The sequence below is a fragment of the Trichomycterus rosablanca genome, chromosome 9, assembly GCF_030014385.1.
Source record: "Trichomycterus rosablanca isolate fTriRos1 chromosome 9, fTriRos1.hap1, whole genome shotgun sequence".
Lineage (NCBI taxonomy): Eukaryota > Metazoa > Chordata > Actinopteri > Siluriformes > Trichomycteridae > Trichomycterus > Trichomycterus rosablanca.
Window position 1 is genome coordinate 22459939 of NC_085996.1, and position 15991 is coordinate 22475929.

The 15991-nt window shown below is 37.2% G+C and overlaps 1 protein-coding gene and 1 non-coding gene across 2 annotated transcripts; both read right to left on the reverse strand.

The window, feature by feature from the left end:
* Positions 1-748: 748 nt before the first annotated feature.
* sgcb (sarcoglycan, beta (dystrophin-associated glycoprotein)) lies at positions 749-10642 on the reverse strand. Its single transcript, XM_063002089.1, has 6 exons — positions 10549-10642; positions 8526-8735; positions 7099-7284; positions 5641-5832; positions 3774-3905; positions 749-3506 (listed from the first exon to the last, which is right to left on the reverse strand). Exons 1-6 carry the CDS (start codon positions 10561-10563, stop codon positions 3300-3302), a joined length of 942 nt encoding a protein of 313 aa, XP_062858159.1. The 5' UTR covers positions 10564-10642; the 3' UTR covers positions 749-3299.
* A 1528-nt stretch (positions 10643-12170) lies between these two features.
* LOC134320954 (U5 spliceosomal RNA) lies at positions 12171-12285 on the reverse strand. The gene has a single exon (XR_010013763.1). It is a non-coding gene; the product is annotated as a U5 spliceosomal RNA (small nuclear RNA).
* Between the last annotated feature and the right edge of the window lie 3706 nt (positions 12286-15991).

A 15991-nucleotide genomic window follows, 5' to 3' on the forward strand; every position in this document is an offset into this window, starting at 1 on the left:
CCACAGATGCTCGATTGGTTTGAGATCTGGGGAATTTAGAGGCCAAGTCAACACCTCAAACTCGTTGTGCTCCTCAAACCATTCCTGAACCATTTTTGCTTTGTGGCAGGGCGCATTATCCTGCTGAAAGAGGCCACAGTCATCAGAGAATACCGTTTCCATGAAAGGGTGTACATGGTCTGCAACAATACTTAGGTAGGTGGTACGTGTCAATGGAACTTCCCAATAAATGGCAGGACCCAAGGTTTCCCATCAGAACATTGCCCAAAGCATCACACTGCCTCTGCCGGCTTGCCTTCTTCCCATAGTGCATCCTGGTGCCATGTGTTCCCCAGGTAAGTGATGCACACACACCCGGCCATCCACGTGATGTAAAAGAATTCGGCCCTTGTCAAACTCACTCAAATCCTTATGCTTGCCCATTTTTCCTGCTTTTAACACATCAACTTTAAGGGTAAAATGTTCACTTGCAGCCTAATATATCCCACCCGCTAACAAGTGCCATAATGAAGAGATATTCAGTGTTATTCACTTCACCTGTCAGTGGTCATAACGGTGGCCTGGTCAATGTATTACATGGTGTGTGTTCTGAGATGCTTCTTTGCTTGTCATGGTTGTAGAGTGGTTGAATTATTTTGTAGTCTTATTTTTTGTTTAATATGAAAACACTGGTTGAGATGAGTGGATGGACAGTGAATGCATTAGATCACACAATAAAATGCTACTCACAGTGTTTAAAAGTGTTCCAACATTTATTAATGCAAACATTTTAATGCACTTCAATGAAAAACCTGATTATTTCATCTTGCAGCATACCTGCATTTTATATATATTTGAACTAGGGCTGTCAAACGATTAAAATTTTTAATCGCGATTAATCTCAGAATTTCATATAGTTAATCGCGATTAATTGCATTAAAAAAAATCTGTGTAAATGTTATAGAAAACAAGGATTTTTAAGTGAAATGTTACAATTAAAATGGTGAACACATTTTATGCTAAATGTACTGATGTTAAAAACTGCTGGGACAAGAGAAAACTGTAAGGGAGTTTTATTCACTCACATACTAGGCAGTAAATGTCAGATTGTAGGTTAGAATTTCTCCATCAGCAAACACTGTAGATCAGCGGTGCTTTAGATGGGATAAGGCGTAGTTATTGTAACAGACTTTTCTGTGGTTGTATCGTGACAATGGTTTGATGGACGTTTCTACACGAAGTGAGTGTGTTTTGACCCTTTGGGGCTTCCATAGTTCATGAACTAACGTGCTTGACTCAGCTTTCCGGTATTCGGTACAGAAGAAGAAGTTAATTAAGTGTAATAAAGTGTTCTGCTCCCGACAACTTGTGAATATAGCGTGTATTTATTTCTTTATTAAGCAAGTACATCACTACGACGATCGGTTACATTATGTTAACAAACCGCAAATGAAAAACGGTGGCAAGTCCGACATTAAAATGTTTGTTCTACCAGTCAAGTGTCAACATGAACTAGAATTTGCGTTAACGGCACTATTTTTTGTAATCGCGTTAAATTGAGGTCGCGTTAATGCGTTATTATCGCGTTAACTTCGACAGCCCTAATTTGAACACATTATTACATTTGTAAAATTCAAAACCAAAACATGATGAAAATAAATACTACATATGAACACTGCGACCCAAACACATTAATGTGTTATATTGCACAAAGCGTCAAATGACTAAAATACCACACCTTCAACTTCAATCTTATCAAAGCATATTATTTAAAACACAACACACAATCATAAACATCAGCTCAAAAAATAATCTCTTGTATGATGGAGTACATTGATGCCCAGCACATAAAGTTAAATGTGTTTAAAATCTTATGGAACACTGATGTAAACTTAATTGGGCATGTAGAATTAATACTATTTATAATGCATACATAAACCAACAGAATAAAAAAACACTGTTAAATAGCTTAGCATCTGTTGCAGTGCAGCTGGTGAAAGGCAGACATGATGGGTTATCTCAAAAAGACCTTATAGGAGGGAAGTAGGCCCTTACAAACCAAATATTTGGTTTAGTGAAAAGAAAAAGAGAACTTGTTTAAGTCAAATCTTGGAGAACTGACCCATAATCAGCTGCCAACATACACTACAAAGCCAAAAATATGTGAACACCTGACCAGCTTGGTTGACATCCTGTTCTTTACCATGAAAATTGCTATATAGTGGCTCTAGTGTTTGCAGCCTCCACTTTTCTGGGAAGGCTTTCCATGGAGTTTTGGAGTGCGTCTGTATGGCAGGTACTAGCAACATTCCAATTCATCCTAAATATGTTTAATAGGGTAGAGGTCAGGCTTTGTGTAGTCTACAAGGATTTCTCCTCTTAAAACTTGAAACTCATCAAACATGCCTTTATAAAACAGGACACTGCACATCATTTATTTTATGTAAGTGATTTTATTTAGCTGATAGCAATGCATGTGGCTAAAACCTGAAGTATTTTAGATAGGTGCCTGCATATGTTTGTCGCCATGCTCTATTTTTCTCACAATTTCATGCTGGATTTAAGGTTGAATGAAACAGTTCAGGGTTTTGTAAAACAGTGAGAATCAGATTCTCTCCTCCATGTGTGTGCTTCGCTTCTTTCTATGTCATATAAATGTAAACAATTTGTCTTATTTGTCTGCACAAATAAAAGAGTTCTATCAGAGTGAACTTTGAGTGCAGCGGCAAGCGGTAAACACCGTGCGTTAAAGTGGTAGCTTAAAGTAGCGCAGCAGCAAAGTTAGTGCCACCATCTCAATCCATAGGAAACAATGGCACAGTCAGCAATAGCGGTTTTGCCACATATCATGTGCCTTAGTAACAAGCCCACCTCCCTCAAATAAAAGAGTTAATTCCAGTTAACGGCCAAGAGGTACTAGAGTAACAGGGTTTCCATAGGGTTATAATGCCACTTCCTTCGAAAATGTCAGTATAATCCTGGTATAATGGTAAAAATATGTAACAGAAATATTTATAAAACCTTCAGGTGCATTAGTGAGAACTGATTAGCAACTATAAAAATGCCTGAAAGTATTGATAAATCATAGATGGCTCTATGGCCAAGCCAATAAAAGCATATATTATTATTTGTATGTATGGTATAGACTGAAATACAGCAGTTTGTTAATTTTTTAATGCAATGTCAGCTATGGATGAATCTTTATGTGAAGAATTGATGAATATTTGCTGAACTGTCTTATGCATCTCCAAATCTGTTAGCAATTCTCAAAAAGATGGCTGGTGTGTTAATGTGCATTTTACAAGAAACTTCCATTTCTCTCATTGCACTGATCCACAGGGGTTGTCCGTGGTTGCGCAGCCCATGTTTGGATATTTGACCTTCACTTTAAATAGGGTCCAGTCTGCACACATACACAACTTGTACCTCTCAAGCCCCTCGTTGAAGTACAGCTCACTATCGAAAGAGTTGTTAGGGATGCGAGAAACACTGAACATGACTGAACCATTTAGAATGATGTTGTTCTCCTGTGTAGAAATGAATTAACATATATTATTCCACAATGTACATCTGTACTTGTTGATCTTTTTCAAGTTGCATGTGAATAAGTAATTCATTTAACTACAAACTACTGAAACTACAGATCGAAATCTATTTATTCATAAAGTAATACATAACGATGAATAAATCACAGCTGTATTTAAAATAAGTGCAGATTAAACTGTGGTTTAGGAGATATACCACTGCCACTGATCTCTTATGAACCAGTCTAAAAAAGCTGAACCAATACTCACCGCTTTCAGTTCAATACCACCACCCATCCTGAATTCAACAGTCTTGCCCATGATGAAGACGCCTTCATTGCCACGGATGATGGCCTTGCCATCGCCTTTGATTGTCAGATCACTGGATGCATTGCTAGTGATCTGTGAAAGGACATTTTTGTTAAATAAAAACATGAAAAATAGTATTTATTACATCAAAAATGTTAGTGAAATTTTATGGATTAAGCCTGGATTTTTGTACAGTCTTGTAGATTCTTGCATTTTCTCCCTGAACTTGTAGAAGGTCCTGGGTTCGATTCCCAGGTCGGGCGGTCCGGGTCCTTTCTGTGTGGAGTTCTCCCCGTGTCTGCGTGGGTTTTCTCCGGGAGCTCCTGTTTCCTCCCACAGTCCAAAGACATGAAAGTGAAGTGAATTGGAGACACTGAACTGTGTTCGATATAACCTTGTGAAGTGAACCTTGTGTAATGAGTAACTACCGTTCTTGTCATGAATGTAACCAAAGTGTAAAACATGACGTTAAAATCCCAATAAACAAACAACAAACCCTGAACTTCTAATCCTGTTGTTTCCAGTAAATGATTGTAATTTATCTGCCGCTTGCACCACCCCTGCCTTGGCTGAGAGGAGCCACAGACTATCACTGGTGTGTCCCCTCTGACAGGTATGCAGTTACAGGCCATTGTTTTTCACGTCACAGAGAGCTGTATCGCATACAGAGACTGGCTATGCTGCTTCATGAGTTCCCCACTTCGTGCAGATGACGCAAGCTGCCAGCAGAGGTCACATTTGTATCAGTAGTTAGGAACCCTGTTGCTCTCCTGTCCTCGACCAGTTCCTCGACCCGCCATACATACAGAGCTGTCTACTGAATAATTATGCTTTCTTTTGCATGATAGAGGAAGCTGTAATAGAACAGTACTGCCAAAATGTCATGGCAGTCTAGCTCCCAATAGGCCTTTAAGAAATATTTATATTCTGTAATCCTTTCACAGAACTGTTTAATGCAATGCAATAATTTATGCACATGGTTGTGTCACATCAGCAGTTATTTAAACAATGTTTTTAATTACATTAACTTAAAAAAGTACTAACCTCTAATTATTTCGTCACATAAATGATTATTACAATCCTGAATTACTAATAACATTACATTTTCGTAATAAATAAATCGAATGGTAATTCGCTCAGTGAAGAAAAAAACATTAACACAGGGTTTTGGCTGGGTATTGTTTAAATAAGAAAGATCAAGTGCTGCAATACTTAATAGCTCTATATTATATTGAACTAATAAAAAAGTTTAAACTAGGAATGTCAATAGTTAACCCATTAACCAATAATCAACACAAAAGTCACTTTCCTGTTAGTTAAAAATGTCATTTAAGTTGATTTACAGCAGCTGACACTTAATTCTAATTTAGAGTGCAGTTACAGTTTGTACAGAGGTAGAGTGCCAATCTGAAACAAAGCCCAACTCACCCTCAGTGTGCCTGTGTCAGCTCTACTTATAGACAAATTTAGAGATTTTAATCCAAACAGGAAAACTTTTTATGCATTTATATTGTTTATATAATGATCGGTGGAACTATTCAAAATTAAAATGACATTTCATTTATTAATTACATTTATGCTACAACCATGCATCTTTTTAGATATGTCTTACCTTTAGTGTGGTCATGACTTGCTTACTTGCTCATTTTTAGTCATGTATATGTTACAGTAATGCATGTTTGGATGTTATAGGTCTAAACACATGCACAGGATGCATGACCTACAAAATAATGTCCACCCTGTCATTAAGTTACAATAGTGTTTCTACTGTAAAGCATTATATATAAATGTTGCATGTTAAATTAAAAGGTGAAACAGAAACCCTCACCCTTTCTGTGGAGGCTTTCTTCACATTGAGCACCTTGACCTGTTTAGGCAGATGGAACTCGTGGTTGTCAAAGTCCGTGCTGAAGAAGGTGTTTTGTGTACGTGGGTCTGTGAATGAAATTCCTAGGTCACTGGTGATGGATGTCTTGTCCTTCTCAACACTTAGCTTGGTGTTGCCTTGCTGGAACACTACCTAGAAAATCCCCACAAAAGTACTTATTATACTTATACTTATATACTTATTAAAGCACAGATAGGAGAGTATTTACAAAATTGTCCTAAACACCGCATTCATTTCAGTTTCAGATTCCAGTAGATGACACACTCCAAACACTACCAACCATTTCTAAAGCGTTTTTACCCTGTCGAAAAAGGTTATCAACAACAGTGTTCCCACTAAAATTGAATAAGGTAGGTCATCTTTGCTTCGTAGTTAATGAGTTTCACATGTAATTTGTAATCTGCTACTTGCCTGCCCACCCTTGGTTTACATGCACACCATATTCATATTTCTGCAAATAATTGGATTATGATCAAACCTACATGCACTTCACTAATTTGACTATGGGATATCTCCTAGTTTACAGTAGACAACAAGGCAGCCACATAGTAAAAAAACAACAGATTAAAGAGTTAAACACCTTCTAGCATTGCATATGTCAACATGGTGTCACTTCAAAAAAGAGGTATTAATTTTTGAAAAATCACTCTTGGACCTGGAATTATTTTCCGCTTTCCTTACAACAAAGATTGCTCCTGCTGGATGCATATTCAGAGTAAGAACTGGTAAGAGATAGAAGAGTTTAACAATACATGAAACACAAAACAATACATGCAGGTTGCATTTAAAAGAATACAAATCAGCGTGAAATGCAATCAACTTGCAGCTGTACTATATTTCATATAGTGTGATGCCTTGAATGTGCCACAACAAAACACAGTACATTTATTGTATTTCAGTCCAAGCAGTGTGGTATTCGTGCCATGAATGAAAAATAATCACTGTCCAATTGCAAGCCTAATTATTGAATTTCAAGCTGCTTTGTATTAAATTCTACAAATTTAGAATTTCATTATTTATAATGCAAACCTGCATGTATTGTTTTTGCTGTTAAGAGGTCGAGCAACATTAAATCAATGCAATGGACATTTTACTTTTTATTTTGGCATGTTATAGCATCGTACAGTGAAAACCAATGGGTGAAGTGACATCATGACAATGTAACAGAGGTTTTCATTTTGGCACATACTCTTCACATTCCTATGGAAAAGCAATTATGTGTGTATTGCATTTGACATTTCTTTACTGGGTTGTAGGGTTGTATCCATAGGTAGCTTAATCCGATTACATATAGTCTAAAAGAGGCCTTAACTGAAGTAGTATAATCAAAGTATCATGTGTGCATACATCTACAGATTCATATATCAGAAACTATAGACAGTTGTTGTCTAGACTCACTGGGTTGTTGTTGCCTGTGATGACAAGGTCCTGGTCCTTCCTCCCTCCCACAGTGCTCTTGTGAAGTGGATGGACCACGCCCATATCAGCCTTTTGCTTGAAGCGCAGCAGTCCGCTTTCATGAAACTCCATGCTGTCGCAGCCGTTGGGGCCTATCCGTATTACTGTCCAGATCACCAGTGTTATCTTACACACAAGAAGACACAAGATGTGTTATGAGATTGTATTATCAGAGCAATAGGATTTTAGTTTTGGTAAAAATGTGGAAATAGGGATGTAACGATACACTCTACCCACGATCCGATACGATTTTTTGCCCAATTATTTTAAACAAAATGAAATTGAAGATAAATTATGACAAAGCTTTCTTTATTTCTCTTTAAAGAAAAATAAAATAAAATAATACTTCCCTACTAATACTCTTATTAATTTATTTTTCATTAAAAAAAACCAAAACACTTTGCTTCTAACAGGTTTTAGCAGATTTGTGTTCTTGGACTGTTGTTGACTAGAGTAATAAAATGTTTACTATGGAAGCACTTCAGTAAGTCGCTCTGGATAAGAGCGTCTGCTAAATGCCGAAAATGTAAATGTAAAATACTGTATTTGTGCTTATCTTTTATTTATCTAAATAATGAATGCCCTTTTATTTGAGGTAGGTACAAACTATGCCAAATAATGCTTATTGTGTAAAAAAACTGAAATGAAATTTTAAAACAAATCCAACATTATATAAATAAATGAATAATACAAATAAAGAAAGTATCCTCACATAAGTAAATTTGGCTGGAAAATTCTGAACCTGGCAACCCTGTAGTGACGTCAATAAGGTGAGGTGAATAGCGCCAGTGCCCTCTGCTGTTTAAAGTGAATACCGATTCATCTTAAATGAATAACCGATTCGAATCGTGGCACATGTGCACCGATTTTTAACCATCTTGTGGTGCATCGTTACATCTCTAGTGCAAGAGCACAAAAACAACATGTGTTATTATCACATTGTAACTGTGCATTGTGGGCCAGTTACACTTCATATCTTGGAGCTGTGAATACATCTGTTAAATCTAATAATTAATACCAACTAAGCAAGTTAAACAGCTAAAGCTCTGATAGCTCAGCCTGTGGTTCATGCAGGACTTAAGTATGAGTTTGCTTGAAATTTGCATTGCTTTATGTGGATCTAAACCACTTATCATATACATGTCTAACCAATGTCACCTGAGCGATAATGTATAACATTGGTTATAGGACCTTGCATTGTGCACAGGGACATAATTACCTTCCCTAAACTGTTGCAACAAAGTTACAAACAAACAATGAATTTTATATAATTAATACACCTGATAGCAATGGGTGACTTCAATCTTTTAAAGGGGTGTGTACATCTTTTTGGCCACAAGTGGCTAACTCATCACAACTTTACTTACAATTAGGTTAATGAGTGCAAGCAGGAACAGCAGGACAATGATGCATATTGCAATATTGCCCTTTCGACCCCTCAGCCCTGTCTTGTGCAGCCTTTCCTCCTTTATGGGAACATATCCCGCTTTGAAGTTACTGTTGTGTTCCTTATTTATGGTCCTTCGCTCAATGGCCTTCTCTCGCATTGACTTCTTCACTGGCCCATTTGAGCTCTCCTACAAAAATGAAAAATAAAACACATTAAATATGAGAGCTACACAGATACATGTCTTATCAACATGTTAAGTGTTTTAGCAAAACTGTTATAATAATATTATGTTTTAATAAGGTAATAAGGTACAATAAGGTAGTAAGGTGTGTTTACCCCTGTGTTCTATCACCTTTCTTTTTAATGACACTTTTTAATGGTTTGGGAACTGGGGACACTAGTTGCCGCAGTTTTGCAAGTGGAGTTTTTATCCATTCTAGCTTGATACAAGACTTCTGCTGCTCAATAGCCTGTGGTCAGCAGTTTCAGGTTGCATTTCTTGATGTAGTGGAGGCTGTGTTCATTGACAATGGTTTTCTGAAGTACTCCAAGGCCCATGTGGCTACATTTATCACAACAGCATTACGGTTTCTCATGCATTGCTGTCTGAGAGCTTAAAGGTCCCACACATTCAGCAGTGGTTTCCGGCTTCCCCCTGCACAGACTAAAATCTCTCCAAATTCCCTAAATCTTTTCAAAATATTATGAACAGTAGTTGGTGAAATGTTCTTTATGAACTGGCTGGCAATTCTCTCATGATGTTTGGCACAAAGTGGTGAGCCATGACCCATCATCTTTTGGTGGATCCTCCTTTTTATACCCAATCATGATTCCCTCACCTGTTACTAATTCACCTGCTTATTGGAATGCTGTAACTTCTTTTCTTTCTATTTTTGTCAGTTAAATAAATATTCAAGTGAATCTTGTGGAAAGCCTTACCAAAAGTATAAAAAAAGAGGGTGGTGGTGCCTCCATATTAATGCCCATAATTTTGGAATGGGGTTTCTAACAACTCTGCATACGTTTGTTCATATCCTGTCATTGCATGCATAATTTAAGAGCATTTTTAAAGATAATCAAAATAAATTTGATAAAGGAGTTGATAAAACTCCTAGAAACTGTATTGAATTCAAATTGTAAGACATTATTCCAAGTAATTATTTAATCCAATGTGGTGTTTGTTTTTTTGCCACACTGCTGTAAAGATCTTGTAACATACTGCGAGGAACAAACTACACTTGGAAATTACTTTGCAACATTGTTAAACGTGCACAATATTATGTGTCCTTTAGACATTATACACTAGAACCCAAGATAAACACGTGTTGTTTAAAATAAGGAATAAGAAATGTAAATATATTTGTGTATATTATTTAATGTAACATAATCAGATATAGTAATACATTATGATATATTTACAGCTTAGATGAAAACTTTAGGATGAATTAAACACAACTATTCAAGACTAAAAGCTTTAAAAACAGAACTTTGTAGAAATTAATATAATATTTTGGCAGTCACACAAGCAACTGATTCAGCTGTGCTTTAATTAAAGGTGCTGAGATTCCCCACTTCAACCACAGGGCGGCGCTACAGGACGCATCACACTCAGACTGTCTGTCTCCAGCTACTGAGTAACGGTATGCCTAAAAATAAATCCCACCTTCACATGTGTGCCTTTTAAACATTAAAATATAAAAATAACTCACGTACGTATTAAATAAAAATAAAACTTTAACACAGGCAGTTAAAGCAAAAACAACAACAGCAGCATGAAACACTGTAAAATGAAGTCATGTTTTCCATGTAGGCGTCTAACATTGAACATGCAGAAAACCGCAAACCTATAACTAGAGTCGCTCACTAAATATTACTATAATGCAGAACACTACAATACAATGCAATAATAGCTATGATGTTAGCTACATTTTAATAGAAGTAATGATTTAAAAGTCAGAGAATATGGTTATAAAGCAGGTTATTTTCATTCTCAAACAAACCTGCTCAGACGCCATGTTTACCCTCCCTCTTTCTTGGGCAGCGCTGTCAGAGCCGGACTCACAGGAACGTACCACAAACAGTCGGAGAGGGAACCACTCAACAAATCAAACATATCTTAAAAAGGCTTATATGTGTACAATTAATGACCAAGGAATAAATATAATTACTAGTATTGTGTTATAAAGATTAACCCACAAGAATCTTGATAATTAGATTCGTATCTAATAAAAAAAGAATACATTTGGAATGGTTTGGTCTCATCTGTAGGAGTTGAATTGTTTGGTTTTCCAGAATAGGAAAACCCAAATATAGCGCATGCGTTCCAATGAGTTGTCATATACGGATCCCTTAAAATTCAGACGCTAAATATTCATAAATACAAACGATAAAATATTACGAATGCGTTTTCCCTTCTTTGTGAAAACTTGTGTATGACCTTTGAAATAAATCAGTTTACATACACTAGTAAGAAAAATATACTTTCATAAGAAGTATAGTAAAATGTTGCTACATTTGCCTGGCGCTACGACAGCACCCTCAAAAGTACTTATTTTGTATATTTTGTATTTTTATGTGGAAAATATAATATAAGACATTGAATTTAAAATAGTGTATTGTGTAACACTGGTGAGTTTAAGGTACAGTAGACCCTTGACTTACCTATTTTGTAATAATGTAAATAGAATTAATCCGTGCCAGACCTCCCAAACCACCCCCTTACCTAACCTACCTTTTTTGTTTTAAATACAAGTATATTTTCCCTTAATCTTAAATTATAGAATAGACATTACTGTAATACAATACACAGTAATACTGTACATAAACAACACACATCACATTTCAGTACAGTACGTGTGCTGTACCATACATTATAATAAATTTATAATAATTTCAAATTAACAATGAACAGCTGCTTTGTTCAGCGCTCTGCTTGAGTGGTGCAGTTATATGTCATCAAAGTGTGCGTATGAGACAAATCTGTATTATAGCTGGGGGTTCTGAGAAATTGTGAGAATCACCTTTTTCGAGTTTAAAACACTTATTGTAAAAAAAATTATTATGCCTAATGTGGATAAATGTACAAAAAGAACAACACAGGAACACTAAACATTTCTCCACTAATGTAATTTCTTACTCAGTGTTGTAGTACAATAAGTCTATATAAAAACACTGAAATACAATTGAACTAAACAGAATACATTTTTCCAAGATCAAGCGTCTCCACGATTAAGAAGCATAAGGAAACAATAAAGAAGTAAAGTGCAGGTTTTATTGTATTTTTATATTAATTTTTAACTGTTTTTCAATTGTAGTTAAGTGTTTTTGTAGTATACTTGTGATATAGTCAGTGTAACAGACTTTTCTGTAGTTGTAGGTTCTGACAATGTTTCATGTATGTGTTTACATATTGAGTGCATTTTGTCCCTTTTGGGATGTCCATAGTCCCGATACAGTTTATTTATTTGTTTATAAACTCAGCAAATTCTTAAGCAATCGGTTAGTTAATAAATCTTAGTGTTATGCAGGTAAACTCTATTCAGATAATTGAGTTTGCAAAATACCCCACCAAAATCAATACGTATTATCAATTTTAGTGTTCTCATTTTAGACCAGTATAGGAACCCCTCCTTTCGGCAGGGCATCTAAAAATTAGTAAATACTCATAATGTTCCTCCCCACGGAAATCTTTAGTAAAAGGCGAAAGATTTAAACGAGATGAAGAGAAACCAGAGTGTATACTTCTTAAGGTCGTGCCGAAACACCGCAGTAAATGCGAAGTATTTCTACAAAACGGTAGGCTACAAATTACGCGCCTTTGCTTCTAAACAAAACAATGTTTACTTATTACAACCAACAGCGTTTTAGCATGAAAGATCGATTTAAAAAAAACACAAGAAATTATATAAAATCCAGTGACTTTTTGCGATTACAGCATGCGGTGCATTGTGGGAGGTCGACCGGTGGCAACACCCACCTTTTGCTTCGTTCACCTCCATACGATTGCGTGGATTTAGGCAGGATGAGATCTGTGTGGGATCATGGTTCATCTTCATCCTTTATTTCTAAAACTGTAAGAGAGATATTGCCTTAAATAACAATAAATATGCAAAGCTGAACACATCCATTTTCCTCAACGAGTTTAGTAAACATCAACAGAGTGCAACAGAAACAGTTTGTTCACTTGCAGATTTTACACTACAATAACCACTCACAGTATTCACCAGACTGTATATTCTACTTTCTACGTCCCTAAAACAGGTTTTATTTATTGTCAAAATACCGCATCTAAGAATTTGAACAGCCTACTTCTCCGGAGCGTGCATAGGATGACCAAAATGCTGTCTATGTAGAGAGCTCACTAGATTTTCGAACACACCCCATGTGTGTAATATTTTGTGTCTAGCAGCTCTTAGGTTTGCATCTTAGTTTTTTCTAGATTTCTCACTAGTTATCTCTTTTTTTTCTGCTTCTTACTACCCTTCTCTTGTACTTCTGTAACAAGTTAAATTCCCCAAGGGGGTCAATAAAGTCTTACATAGAGCTATTTAAAACTGCCTATAGCAATTGCCTATTTATATTGGGTTTTTGAGAACATCCACATACTAGTGGTGGGCGGATCGATCCAAATATCGATAGTATCGATAACAAAGTTGGTATTGTAATTGGTATTGGTGTGTGCAAACACCACTCTTTTACATCTAACATGCACACTTTGCTCCACCCTGCTCTACTGTTTTATTGTCCTGCCGTCACATGACTAAGCGACGCAGAGATAAAATACATATAGTAGTAAGTGAAAGGCAGAGAGGAAAAGTGTATATTTCCGTGAGTGAAAAAAACAAACAAAACTAAATTAGAAAAACATTTGTTCTTCAGTTATAATGTTGTACTGTACTTTGTTTTACAACAAAGTATACAGGTCCTTCTCAAAAAATTAGCATATTGTGATAAAGTTAATTATTTTCCATAATGTAATGATAAAAATTAAACTTTCATATATTTTAGATTCATTGCACACCAACTGAAATATTTCAGGTCTTTTATTGTTTTAATACTGATGATTTTGGCATACAGCTCATGAAAACTCAAAAAATTAGCATATTTCATCCGACCAATAAAAGAAAAGTGTTTTTAATACAAAAAAAGTCAACCTTCAAATAATTATGTTTAGTTATGCACTCAATACTTGGTCGGGAATCCTTTTGCAGAAATGACTGCTTCAATGCGGCGTGGCATGGAGGCAATCAGCCTGTGGCACTGCTGAGGTGTTATGGAGGCCCAGGATGCTTCGATAGCGGCCTTAAGCTCATCCAGAGTGTTGGGTCTTGTGTCTCTCAACTTTCTCTTCACAATATCCCACAGATTCTCTATGGGGTTCAGGTCAGGAGAGTTGGCAGGCCAATTGAGCACAGTAATACCATGGTCAGTAAACCATTCACCAGTGGTTTTGGCACTGTGAGCAGGTGCCAGGTCGTGCTGAAAAATGAAATCTTCATCTCCATAAAGCTTTTCAGCAGATGGAAGCATGAAGTGCTCCAAAATCTCCTGATAGCTAGCTGCATTGACCCTGCCCTTCATAAAACACAGTGGACCAACACCAGCAGCTGACATGGCACCCCAGACCATCACTGACTGTGGGTACTTGACACTGGCACCTTGATTTCCGAATGACATGCAAAATTTGCTTTCATCCGAAAACAGTACTTTGGACCACTGAGCAACAGTCCAGTGCTGCTTCTCTGTAGCCCAGGTCAGGCGCTTCTGCCGCTGTTTCTGGTTCAAAAGTGGCTTGACCTGGGGAATGCGGCACCTGTAGCCCATTTCCTGCACACGCCTGTGCACGGTGGCTCTGGATGTTTCTACTCCAGACTCAGTCCACTGCTTCCGCAGGTCCCCCAAGGTCTGGAATCGGCCCTTCTCCACAATCTTCCTCAGGGTCCGGTCACCTCTTCTCGTTGTGCAGCGTTTTCTGCCACACTTTTTCCTTCCCACAGACTTCCCACTGAGGTGCCTTGATACAGCACTCTGGGAACAGCCTATTCGTTCAGAAATTTCTTTCTGTGTCTTACCCTCTTGCTTGAGGGTGTCAATGATGGCCTTCTGGACAGCAGTCAGGTCGGCAGTCTTACCCATGATTGCAGTTTTGAGTAATGAACCAGGCTGGGAGTTTTTAAAAGCCTCAGGAATCTTTTGCAGGTGTTTAGAGTTAATTCGTTGATTCAGATGATTAGGTTAATAGCTCGTTTAGAGAACCTTTTCATGATATGCTAATTTTTTGAGATAGGAATTTTTGGTTTTCATGAGCTGTATGCCAAAATCATCAGTATTAAAACAATAAAAGACCTGAAATATTTCAGTTGGTGTGCAATGAATCTAAAATATATGAAAGTTTAATTTTTATCATTACATTATGGAAAATAATGAACTTTATCACAATATGCTAATTTTTTGAGAAGGACCTGTATATGCAACACACTGTCAGTAATCTGGCAACCTTTGGGTTGTTTAAGAGTGAATGCCCTTATGCCTGGTTCACACTACACGATTTTTGCCCTGATTTTCGCTCGGCGGCTGGTCGGCGCTTGATTTTCCGGGTCGGGAGCAACTCAGCGTTTGCTCGGCGATCAAAACTCGGCTCTCAGTCGCTAAGTGTGAACTATCCAACAACTCGAAACGACCGGCTCGCCGACCGCTCGGCGACTGGATCGAGTTTTCTAGCACGTCAGACATCTGATCTCAGATGTGCGACTGGGAATGAGTGACATGTCGAACAGCCAATGAAAACGCAGGATACGGTGTGAGGGGAAACGCAGCAGGGAAGTGTAAACAGGTGGGACAGGGGCTTAATTAATATAGTTTATATCAGAATACACCGGCACACACACGTTTTACAGTATTTCTGATTTGATCGTCCTCTACAAAACATAACACCCACGCTGCATTGCAAAATTATTAATTAACCTCCAACTTACTACAGAACAAGCCATATACTGTTCGTGTTGCCAAATCCACTGAGATTCATTTATTTTTCTTCCTTGATTTCATCACGTCAGCGCACAAACTTTGATCTCTCGCTATTTGTTGACGTGCATTTTTGGACGTGGTATCATTAAACTTCTCGTCACTTCTCACGTGTGTTTTAAAAGAAAAAAAAAAGAAAAAAAGGGAGACCAGAGAAGCTCGCCTGTGATTCCAGTTGGTGATGGATCGTGTAGTGTGAAACCCCCTATTGCCGATCAGTCGTGTAGTGTGAATTACACACCGACTGAAAGACTCCCGAGTGCAAAAGATTCAGTCGTGTAGTGTGAACTGTACAGCGACCTGACGACTTGGAAAGTCGTGTAGAACTTGGCATTAATTGGCAAATCTACTTAAAAATATGGTTCCTCAGCAGATATTTTATCAATGCATAATAGAATTACCTGCCAACGATTAAAGTAT